The sequence below is a fragment of the Phallusia mammillata genome, chromosome 6 (assembly GCF_965637545.1).
Source record: "Phallusia mammillata chromosome 6, kaPhaMamm4.hap1.1, whole genome shotgun sequence".
In the NCBI taxonomy this organism is placed as follows: domain Eukaryota; kingdom Metazoa; phylum Chordata; class Ascidiacea; order Phlebobranchia; family Ascidiidae; genus Phallusia; species Phallusia mammillata.
In genome coordinates, this window is record NC_137257.1 from 23,877,248 (window position 1) to 23,888,708 (window position 11,461).

General features: G+C 38.5%; 1 protein-coding gene and 3 pseudogenes across 2 annotated transcripts; 3 read left to right on the forward strand and 1 right to left on the reverse strand.

The window, feature by feature from the left end:
- The first annotated feature begins 65 nt into the window (after positions 1-65).
- LOC145233856 (carbonyl reductase [NADPH] 1 pseudogene) lies at positions 66-1,321 on the forward strand (annotated as a pseudogene).
- Positions 1,322-1,790: 469 nt separating this feature from the next.
- Positions 1,791-3,642, forward strand: LOC145233862 (carbonyl reductase [NADPH] 1 pseudogene; annotated as a pseudogene). Its single transcript, XR_013861201.1, has one exon. The product of XR_013861201.1 is annotated as a carbonyl reductase [NADPH] 1 pseudogene (transcript).
- Positions 3,643-3,669: 27 nt separating this feature from the next.
- LOC145233859 (carbonyl reductase [NADPH] 1-like) lies at positions 3,670-4,900 on the forward strand. Its single transcript, XM_080098634.1, has one exon. The coding sequence runs from the start codon at positions 3,675-3,677 to the stop codon at positions 4,500-4,502; it is 828 nt and encodes a 275-aa protein (XP_079954760.1). The 5' UTR covers positions 3,670-3,674; the 3' UTR covers positions 4,503-4,900.
- Positions 4,901-5,954: 1,054 nt separating this feature from the next.
- On the reverse strand, positions 5,955-10,059 carry LOC145233867 (uncharacterized; annotated as a pseudogene).
- Positions 10,060-11,461: the final 1,402 nt, after the last annotated feature.

Sequence of the window (11,461 nt, forward strand, 5' to 3'; positions counted from 1 at the left end):
GTTGCGTGTATAACTCCTTAAAGTAAAGTTACTGAAATGTTTAGATAGTTCTTCCTTCAGACTATATGAATTTACAAATCGCACTAAAATATTTAACAATTTTATATGTCTGCAGAACTTTAAGCAGTAGCATACTGAAACTTAAAACCATGTCAACAAGCAAAGTAGCAGTGGTCACTGGTGGCAACAAAGGCATTGGTTTTGCCATAGTTAGAGCACTGTGCACAAAGTACAATGGTGATGTATTTCTGACTGCCAGAAATATTGATCTTGGACAAGAAGCGGTTAAGAAATTGGAAGCTGAAGGTTTGAAAGTGAAGTTTCATCAACTTGATATTAATGATGAGGAGAGCATCAAGAAGCTGGGCACCTACCTTGAAACATCACATGGTGGAATTGATGTTCTTGTCAACAACGCTGGAATGGCTTTCAAAGGGGCAGACACAACTCCATTTGCAACCCAGGCAAAAGTAACCCTGCAGACCAACTTTTTTGGTACACTGAATGCTTGCAAAATTCTGATGCCCATTGTAAAGCCAGGAGGCAGAGTGGTCAATGTTTCTAGCTTTGCATCGAAGATGGCATTGGCAAAATGCAGTGATGAATTAAAAAAAGTTTTTCGATCTGATTCGATGACTGAAGAGAAGCTCTGTTCCATGATGAATGAGTTTATTGATGCTGCTCAAACAGATAAGCATGGAGCTCTTGGTTATCCAAACACAGCATACGGAGTTTCCAAGCTTGCAGTTACGGTGATGACAAGGATTCATGCAAAACTAATGAAAGAGCAAGGAAAAAATGATATCCTTGTTAACGCCTGTTGTCCGGGGTGGGTTCGCACTGATATGGCTGGGCCCAAAGCCACTAAAAGTCCAGAGGAGGGGGCCGAGACCCCAGTGTATTTGGCCCTGCTGCCAGAGGGCGCCACTGAGCCACATGGTCAATTTGTTTCTGATAAAAAAGTTCAGGAATGGTAGACATTAGTCCTGAAAATTGTAGAGTTTGCTTTGATTTTTAGACGATCTCATTCTTGTGCTACCTTTCAAATTGTTATTATGTGTGTACTTACCTAATTGCAGTAATTTAATTTTACGCTTTGCATGTTATTAACCAAATGCAATGCCTTATTTTTTGCACTTTGTGTGATGTACTAATGTTCACTTGCTTCATATCTTCACCAACTGCCTAATTTGAAATGTTACTGTACATATCTCTCTTTTCACACTCAAGCTTGCGCACTATTCCTTTGTTTTTTTATATCTTTGTGAATAAACTAATTCGTGTTGTGTTTTTGGAAAAAAATAAAGCGAAATGCGATCTACACTTTAATTGAATATAAGTTTGACGTACACTCACAAGTTTGGAAATGTTTGTTTAAGGCTGAATTCAGTTAGCTTTGGTGTAAACAACAAATATATTTCGCTCATACAAACATCTTTCCTGTCTCAAAAAGGTGAAAATCGTTACAACAATGGTAACAGAATAGGGAATAATTCCCGGAATCAACTTACTAGGTTTTAATGTATACTATTAACCAGTGGTGGGATTCAGCCGGTTCGCACCGGTTCTATAAAACCGTCTCACGAAATTTTATGATATCAGCGAACCGGTTAGCATGAGTGGTAACTGTCGATGGACTTTTTTGTAACAGAACCGGCTGAAAAATTTACTTTTGTGATAGAACCGACTGACAGAAAATATTAATACCACCACTGCTATTAACATAAACTTACGATTTTGCGTCTGATCTCTATTAAAAAAAATTAAACGAAAACAAAAACTCAATGAGGGGAACCACCGATTCCAGAAAAATCCATGGTCATTGTGAAACCTGATATTTTGCTGACGCATTGCAGGCGGTGCAGCCGCTTGGATACCGCGCTGGAGTGGAAAATTTGACGACCTGCTCAGAACAAACAAAGGCAGCCGCGTAGATGAGTATTTTCGAACGGGGTTATATTTTTGCCGAACTGAGGCAACACTTAAGATAAAAGCTGTTTATGCCTGCAAAGTTTTTTGCTAACAGCCAAATTAGCAGTAGAAAAGGTATTTCGACTGAACGCTTGTACTTTCAATGTGTAGAAGTTGGTTATTTTTGTACCAAATTCAACAGAAAAAAGTGTGAAGACATTAGCTAGTGTCACAGCTCCCCTTTTGGCATTTTAAATCTTCTGTTAAATTTTAAGACTTCATATGTAGACAGAAAATAAATTGATTTTTATAAGCAAACATTAAATTTGTTTGTTCATTATCATTGCACATCAGGTTCAATTATAACAAGAGTAACAAACTAAATTTGACTGCGCAGTGGATTTAGATAATTCTTTAAGATGTCCTATATCTATAGATATCTTTCACAGTTACATATATTCAAAAGCTTAAAAAATGTCTGCATCAAAAGTAGCTGTGGTTACCGGTGGTAACAAGGGCATTGGTCTTGCCATTGTGCGAGCACTGTCATCAAAATTTAATGGTGACGTTTACCTGACAGCAAGAAATGATGAACGTGGACAGTCAGCGGTAAAACTAATCGAAGGTGAAGGATTAAAAGTAAAATATCACCAACTTGATATTGACAATGTGGAAAGTATAAAGAAACTGTCCTCCATTATGATGCAACAATACAATGGAATTGATGTGTTAATCAATAATGCTGGAATTCTGTTCAATGACAATGCACCATTCTCAGTACAAGCCAGTGGTACTTTAAAGACAAATTACTTTAGTACACTGAATGTTTTGAACATTTTGCTTCCTATAATTAAGCCTGGTGGTCGAGTGGTCAATATATCGAGTCAACTGAGTGTTTCTGCTTTGCGACAATGCAGCCCTGATCTCCGAAAACAGTTCAGGTCAAATGAAATTACTGAGGAGGAACTTTCCAGTTATATGAATGCATTTGTTGAATTTGCGCAACAAGGAACACATCGGGAACATGGGTACCCAGAAACAGCGTATGGGGTGTCCAAGATTGGTGTTACAGTTTTGACTAAAATACAAGCAAGGTTGCTACGACAACAAGGAAAAAATAACATTCTAGTCAACTCCTGCTGCCCAGGGTGGGTGAAAACTGATATGGGAGGACCACGGGCAGGTCGCACACCCCAACAAGGTGCTGAGACCCCGGTGTATTTGGCGTTGCTTCCAGATGGCGCAAAAGAGCCCCATGGAGAATTTGTATATGACAAAAAAGTTCAAGTCTGGTAGTTTGTGCATGTTTTTTTGCTTAATATCATAGTTTGTTGTGGGTACTTAAAGTATTTGTATCCGTACTTTCTTTTAGTATCTACAATCCATGCCTCACCTAATTAAATGTGTAGTTGCCATAGTTTGTACTTGTTTTCATGTTTTGATTCTAACTTGAAACACCATTGCAGTTAAATTCTAACCTTTTTGTACATACTTTTATGAAAAAACTGTCTTAGTTGCCTATCATGGTTACAGTTTCAATATATGTTTTTCAATCATACCAGTGTAATTCCATCCAATAAGTAATGTTGTATACTTGAAACACTTTTTACCATCCCTGTATTGGTTGCATGTATAACTGCTTGAAATTAAAGTTACTGAACTGGTATAGTTTGTAGTATATCAACTTACAAATTGCACTAAAATATTTACCAATTTTATATGTCTGCAGAACTTTAAACAGTAGCATACTGAAACTTAAAATCATGTCAACAAGCAAAGTAGCAGTGGTCACTGGTGGCAACAAAGGCATTGGTTTGGCCATTGTTAAAGCACTGTGCTCAAAATACAATGGTGATGTATTTCTGACAGCCAGAAATATTGATCTTGGCCAAGAAGCGGTCAAGAAATTGGAAGCTGAAGGTTTGAAAGTGAAGTTTCATCAACTTGATATTAATGATGAGGAGAGCATTAAGAAGCTGGGCACCGACCTACAAGCATCACATGGTGGAATTGATGTTCTTGTTAACAACGCTGGAATGGCTTTTAAAGGGGCAGACACAACTCCATTTGCAACCCAGGCAAAAGTAACCCTGCAGACCAACTTTATTGGTACACTGAATGCTTGTAAAATCCTGATGCCTATTGTAAAGCCAGGAGGCAGAGTGGTCAATGTTTCTAGCTTGTTATCAAAGTCGACACTGCAAAAATGCAGTGGTGAATTGCAAAAGATTTATCGATCTGATACAATTACTGAAGAGAAGCTCGGTTCCATGATGAATGAGTTTATTGAAGCTGCTCAAACAGATAAGCATGGGGCTCTTGGTTATCCAAACACAGCTTATGGAGTTTCAAAGCTTGGAGTTACGGTGATGACAAGGATTCATGCAAAACTGATGAGAGAGCAAGGAAAAAATGATATCCTCGTTAACGCCTGTTGTCCGGGATGGGTTCGCACTGATATGGCTGGGCCTAAAGCCACTAAAAGTCCAGAGGAGGGGGCTGAGACCCCAGTGTATTTAGCCCTGCTGCCAGAGGGCGCCACTGAGCCACATGGCCAGTTTGTTTCTGAGAAAAAGGTTCAGGAATGGTAGACCATTGCCTAATGATGCAAATTGTAAAGTTTCATGTGATATCCATTTTGTATGTTTGGGTACTTGGTTGAAATTAATACTGTTTGAAAGATTCTAAAATTCGGCTTTACATGTCTCACGTTATGAATTGAAGGTCAAGTCTAAATTTTTCTGCATTAACCGCTGTACTTGTGATGCACTAAGCTATGTACTAATTTTTTGTATCTGTCTCTTCATATCTTTAACAACAGCATAACTTACTTTTGTGATTTTTGCAAAAAACAAACTGTAACTTCCTTGCCCTAATTTTCCGCACCACCCCAATAATTTTGTAATTGTTTTTTCATATCCAGATCAACAACTAAATTTGCGTTGTGTGCCATTGTATGAGAATAAAATACTAACTTTTAGTAGAAAAATACTGTACATATACCTTGTAAAACACGTTAACGAGGAACGAGATATCCTCGTTAACGCCTGTTGTCCGGGGTAGGTTCGCACTGATATGGCTGGACCCAAAGCCACTAAAAGTCCAGAGGAGGGAGCCGAGACCCCAGTGTATTTGGCCCTGCTGCCAGAGGGTACCACTGAGCCACATGGTCAGTTTGTTTCTGATAAAAAAGTTCAGGAATGGTAGACATTAGTCCTGAAAATTGTAGAGTTTGCTTTAATTTTTAGACGATCTCATTATTGTGCTACCTTTTAAATTATTATTATGTGTGTACTTACCTAATTGCAGTAATTTAATTTTACGCTTCGCAGGTTTTTATCTGAATGCACTGTCCTATTTTTTGCACCATATGTGATGAACTAATTTTTTAGTTGCTTCATATCTTCATCAACTGCCTAATTTGAAATGTACATGTCTTTCTTTCGCACTCAAGCTGGCGTACTGTTCATATCTTTGTAGACAATCTAATTCGTGTTGTTGCTTTTTTGCGAAAAAATAAACCCAAATGCAGCAGATTTTAATTAAATATAAGTTTGAAGTATACTCACAAGTTTGGAAACGTTTGTTTAAGGCTGAATTCAGTTAGCTTTGGTGTAAACAACAAATATATTTCGATCAACTGGTGCAATGCTAAACAAAATACTAGTTGTTGTTTACAATAACTTGTATTTTTGCTGACGTTTCGCCCACCAGAACGGTAGGGCTTCTTCCAGTGTTGCCAGGTCAAATTGCGGAAAAGCGCAACTTTACCCGTCAAAAGTAGCCCAAAAGGAGCCCAATTTTACGAATTCCTGAAATACAATTGATTTTCACCACTTTTACCTATTTGTGTGACAAATATTCAGGTTTTTCCGTTTCAGATATAACTTTTGTGCATTTTGCACAAAATTGAGCTTTTTCCAGTAACACTGTATTGAACATGTACTGACCCAGTGGGTAGACAATAAAAACACTGCCGTATATCTGACTCTAATAATTAAACTATCGCTGCCTAAACAAACCTAACAAGACGCAAAGCTAAATTAACGTTCCCACATTATATTTTAATAAGGCATACCACGAAAGCGCCAACTGCGGCTAAACACGCAACACAAAAGTCACCGCGCACGAATCAACTGTGAGACATCAATTCTAATGCGTATTCTAGTCACTCTTATGATAACTCTCCAAGTTACTGATCTTAAGTCAAAATTGATGCAGATTATATAGTTTTCAGGTCACCTAGTTGTTATGCCAGCTAGTCGTAAAAACGTACGCCCGAAAAGATTAACTGTGTTCTAAACCGTAATTATTCTTTAAATCGCTTTACAGAAGTGTCATATATAACATGGCTGGAGGCCGAGTAATACGTGGGTTACTGTTAACACGTTAGAAGCGATACAACGATAGCCTTAAGCAGTAATTGACCGGTCCAGTAATAAGAAAAACAGGTTTAAATAGCCGGTCAAGCTTTTGTGTAGAAAAAGGTGAGGTTTGACCGAATTTGACCGGGACGATATGACACGACAATTACACGAATTGAAATGTTTTGAATTAAAAAGTCCAAAGTCCGATGTATTTTGAATTAAAAGTCCAAGGTCCGATACATCACTCTCCGTCCCGTGAAATGTTTTCCGGAAGAGATTCTCCTGGATGATGTTTTCCGAATTAGTTTGTTGTCCGTTTATTGTTTCCGATTTGACGCTTCGTGCTCCAAAGTCAAATGTTGATTGTGCCGAAATTTTTTGTCCATTTGATGTTCTTGCCTGATGGATATCACGCTGTGTGGTGAATATTGTTTGTAGTTGTTGAATGAACTCCAGTTGACGATGTTGTTCGTGTTTTCGAACGAGATCATGTACAAATGGAGTTGTGATAGAATGTTGATTGTTGAATTTCGAACAGTTGGCTCGGTGAGATTCGAACAGTTGAATTCATACGTTGATTTTCGAACGTCTGTAATCTAAACTTAACATTTCGCGCGGCAAATTTTCACACCAATGATTATATAAGGGCTTTTTTTTCAAAAGGGATATAAGGATGATTAAGTATATATATACAATACGATTAAAATAGGCGCAAATTCTAAGTACTATGTAGGTTTGTGATATACAAATAAAAATAGTTTTGACATTTGACAAGTGTTTCTGCCTCGAATTATTGTAAGAAATTAAACGAGCTGCCGTACTTTTCAGAGTTTTTGCTAAGCTTTTTTACGGTTTGACGCGTAGCTGTGCTGGCGACTTGATTTTACATGTGAAATTTGGCTTTGCAGCCTCCCACTTGTAAGGGTTTTGCAGTGCTTTTGCAATCTGCGGTTGTGAGTTGTTGAGTCGCATTTTGAGGTATTACTCTCGCCATTTCGACCGACAGGCCAATCTATGACAGATTATTATATTTTCGCGCTGCCGTCGAGGCAAGGTAAGGATTTTTAGGCAATCAATCTCGTTTGAGTTGCAATTGCTTTTTAGGCGGTATTTGGCCTAGCGACTGAGCAGCAATGCTGCTTTGAGCTGTGCTCATTGAATTATAAAGTTCAATATGAACCATATTGGCTTGGCGTTCGATGATCAAACGCGTGCGCGCGGCGGCGCTATAGTGTCAAGGCCATTTGCATTTGCTTTAACATCTTTCCGCTTTATTACTGTAGCATTCTCCTGCCCTTGGCACGTTTAATTGATTAAACACAATGTCATATTTACCGTTTTGGTTTCACATATAGTCATGTCAAATCTAAAATTATTTTTATACAGGGTCAACCTACTAGGTACTTAGAACGAATGTTATGATCGTTTTTTTTCCAATATCAAGGTAGTTGTTAAAAAGGCCAATTTACGAGGTTCTTAGAATGCTTATAGCTGTATTGGCGTGAGCTAGGCCGATGTGATTTGACGTATAAAGACGATAATGTACTTACTGCTTGACAAGTCGTCGTCAGTATTGATAGAAATCGTTCGAACCTCCGGTAGCATTGATCTATCTGTAAAACTACGCTCAAAAAAACAAAACATTAAATCTGCAACTTTGCGACGCTAACTATTTAGAGCAAACAAACTGCCATGTAAGAATATTAGTAATAAACCAAACAAGAACATGCTTATCTATGAATGATAACGGTCTGCAAACTTTCTATGTCCTAATGACCAACTTTCGCTTGTTTGTCTATAGCGAGAAGCAGTCAATCCCTAAGGTGCAAGGACTTACAGACTATTGGGTCAGACGTGTAGTGAGAAGTAGTAAAAATGAATTAATTGCTGCCTTGAGCGCATGCGGCCCCAATTACCGCAACCACGTACGAGAGAGACGAGGATTTCCAATTAAGTAGACAAGTAGATTATTATTAGACCGTATCAAGCATAAGTGTGACATTTCGTAGTAAAAATTATAGTTATGACATGGTACAGTTGCTGCATTTTAAAATTAGCAATCGCAAGGTAGAGATTAAAAACACAGGGAGTAGGCAATTTCGTAGTAAGGTAATCAAATTCGTCCGTAAACAATAGTCAATCAATAATTATACTTATCTGCTATCCGATTCTCAGATCGCCCGCGGATCTAAACAAACCGGCGTTTCGTCTGACGAGTTGTTGGAATCGGCACGCGCCGACTAGGGCACTTTTATTGTCGGTGACAATTGTGTCCTTTCCAGTCACTTTGAAAGACTGAAAGTTTGTTAGCTTGCTAATCAACGCGATTTGATCAGCTTTTTCAGTCAACGCATCAATGGACAAACCGTAATCAGGCGCCAAAGACGACTGGTTTAACAATTTTTCGGCGACCGGTACTGGATCTTGGTTATCGCCCTGAGGAACCAAACTATCAACAGAGACACTAGGGCGCTTACTTTCCAACGTAACATCGGGAAGCGACTCATTTACCTTAGCAACAGGGTTAACGCCAAAAGCCTTTATCAGAGCCTGTTTTAGATCGTCATACGAAAGACAACCACCAACAGCACCTAAAATTACGTGGCTGACCTTTTGCGCTTGTGCCTGGTTCAACACAGAGACAATTAAACAGAATTTCTCAGCGTCGGACGTTACCTGGTGGCTTTGGAAAATGTTTTCCACCGTTGTAAACCAAAATCTTACCGTATCCGTCCACATGGGAGGTAAATTAAGTTCACCAATCCCAACAGGCGCCAAATTAATTTGATAGCGAGGTGTAAAATACTGTGCATCACACGATGCCTGGCTACGTGTCAAAAACGGCGATGCTACCTGGTGTCTATCTGAAAACTTTACAGAATAATTTGAGCGGAGCTCAGTCTCAGAGTAATACAATACCGTTGGTGAAATCCATGCAGACTGGACAGGCGTATTATAGCAATGCGTCGCAGCGCTTACAGAAACGGGAACGAAACTAGCAATTGTCTGCATCATTAATTTAGGCGTTCTTAATAGCGATTTTATCAGAAGATTAAATGCGCGACAATCAATTTCATCACGTCAGAGGGCGTCACCAAATTTGTACTGACCCAGTGGGTAGACAATAAAAACACTGCCGTATATCTGACTCTAATAATTAAACTATCGCTGCCTAAACAAACCTAACAAGACGCAAAGCTAAATTAACGTTCCCACATTATATTTTAATAAGGCATACCACGAAAGCGCCAACTGCGGCTAAACACGCAACACAAAAGTCACCGCGCACGAATCAACTGTGCGACATCAATTCTAATGCGTATTCTAGTCACTCTTATGATAACTCTCCAAGTTACTGATCTTAAGTCAAAATTGATGCAGATTATATAGTTTTCAGGTCACCTAGTTGTTATGCCAGCTAGTCGTAAAAACGTACGCCCGAAAAGATTAACTGTGTTCTAAACCGTAATTATTCTTTAAATCGCTTTACAGAAGTGTCATATATAACATGGCTGGAGGCCGAGTAATACGTGGGTTACTGTTAACACGTTAGAAGCGATACAACGATAGCCTTAAGCAGTAATTGACCGGTCCAGTAATAAGAAAAACAGGTTTAAATAGCCGGTCAAGCTTTTGTGTAGAAAAAGGTGAGGTTTGACCGAATTTGACCGGGACGATATGACACGACAATTACACGAATTGAAATGTTTTGAATTAAAAAGTCCAAAGTCCGATGTATTTTGAATTAAAAGTCCAAGGTCCGATACAAACACACTCTGTTTACCCACTTTTCATGCTTTTTTAACAAATTTTGTAATCTCTACTTTGAAACAAACATGTTTCGCATTAATGACAAAGTAAGATTACCTTTAAAACAATGATTTTTGCCAAGAGTCATTTTTGATTGCGGTACGTGGTAACAACAAAGGCGTTTATTAAATTTCTTTGTTTGAAAATGAACGTAGCATTGCGTGAACTGAAAGCATTCTTTTGCTCAGCTGGATGTTGAATCTCCGACGCTCTCGGTAGTTTCATTAGTTCTTTTGTCAAAATTCAACTTACAATGTTTTTCATGTCACAATAATAATGCAATCATTACTCATCATACAGTAGAAAATGTCATTTACGAACCCGCCCAAAAAATCGCAACCCGCAACTCATGAAAAAAGCCCGCAACTCGATGTCAAAAGTAGCCCAATTCGGCGACAAAAGCGCAACCTGGCTTCTTCAGAGCAATGAATGAATAATACAGCGGGCACAGAGGCGAAAATGCATAAACACAGCGGGATATGATGAAAAATAATTACATTAGGACAAAGGCTTGCCGTGAAGAGATGCGTGTGCTACAAAATTACAGGGCGTAACTAATGACTGATATTTGATGGGGAAGCCGGACGCAAGATGTCGCGGAAAACTGAGCTTAGGCTTTTGCCATCGTTACGATTTAATACATTTGAATTAGAATTTATGAGGCAACTTTCAAAGACCAATCTTTTCGACCAATTCTGTTCTTGTTTCAAGACTTGGGCATCGTTCCAATTAATGCGGTGATCACGTTCCAAAACATGTTCGCATAAGGCGGACTTGTTGACGTCCATGTTTTTGACTGCCACTTTGTGTTCCTTGAGGCGTGAATTTAGAAAACTCAATGAGGGGAACCACCGATTTCAGAAAAATCCATAGTCATTGTGAAACCTGATATTTTGCTGACTCATTGCAGCCGCTAGGTTACCGCGCTGGAGTGGAAAATTTTACGACCGGCTCAGAACAAACAAAGGCAGCCGCGTAGATCAGTGTTTTCAAACAGGGTTCTATTTTTGCCGAATTGAGGCAACACTTAAAATGTATTTCGATTGAACCCTTGTACTTTCGATGTGTAGAAGTTGGTTATTTTTATACCAAATTCAACAGAAAAAAGTGTGAAGACATTAGCTAGTATCACAGCTCCCCTTTTGGCATTTTAAATCTTCTGTTAAATTTTAAGACTTCATATGTAGACAGAAAATAAATTGATTTTTATAAGCAAACATTAAATTTGTTTGTTCATTATCATTGCACATCAGGTTCAATTATAACAAGAGTAACAAACTAAATTTGACTGCACAGTGGATTTAGATAATTCTTTAAGATGTCCTATATCTATAGATATCTTTCACAGTTACATATATTCAAAAGCTTAAAAA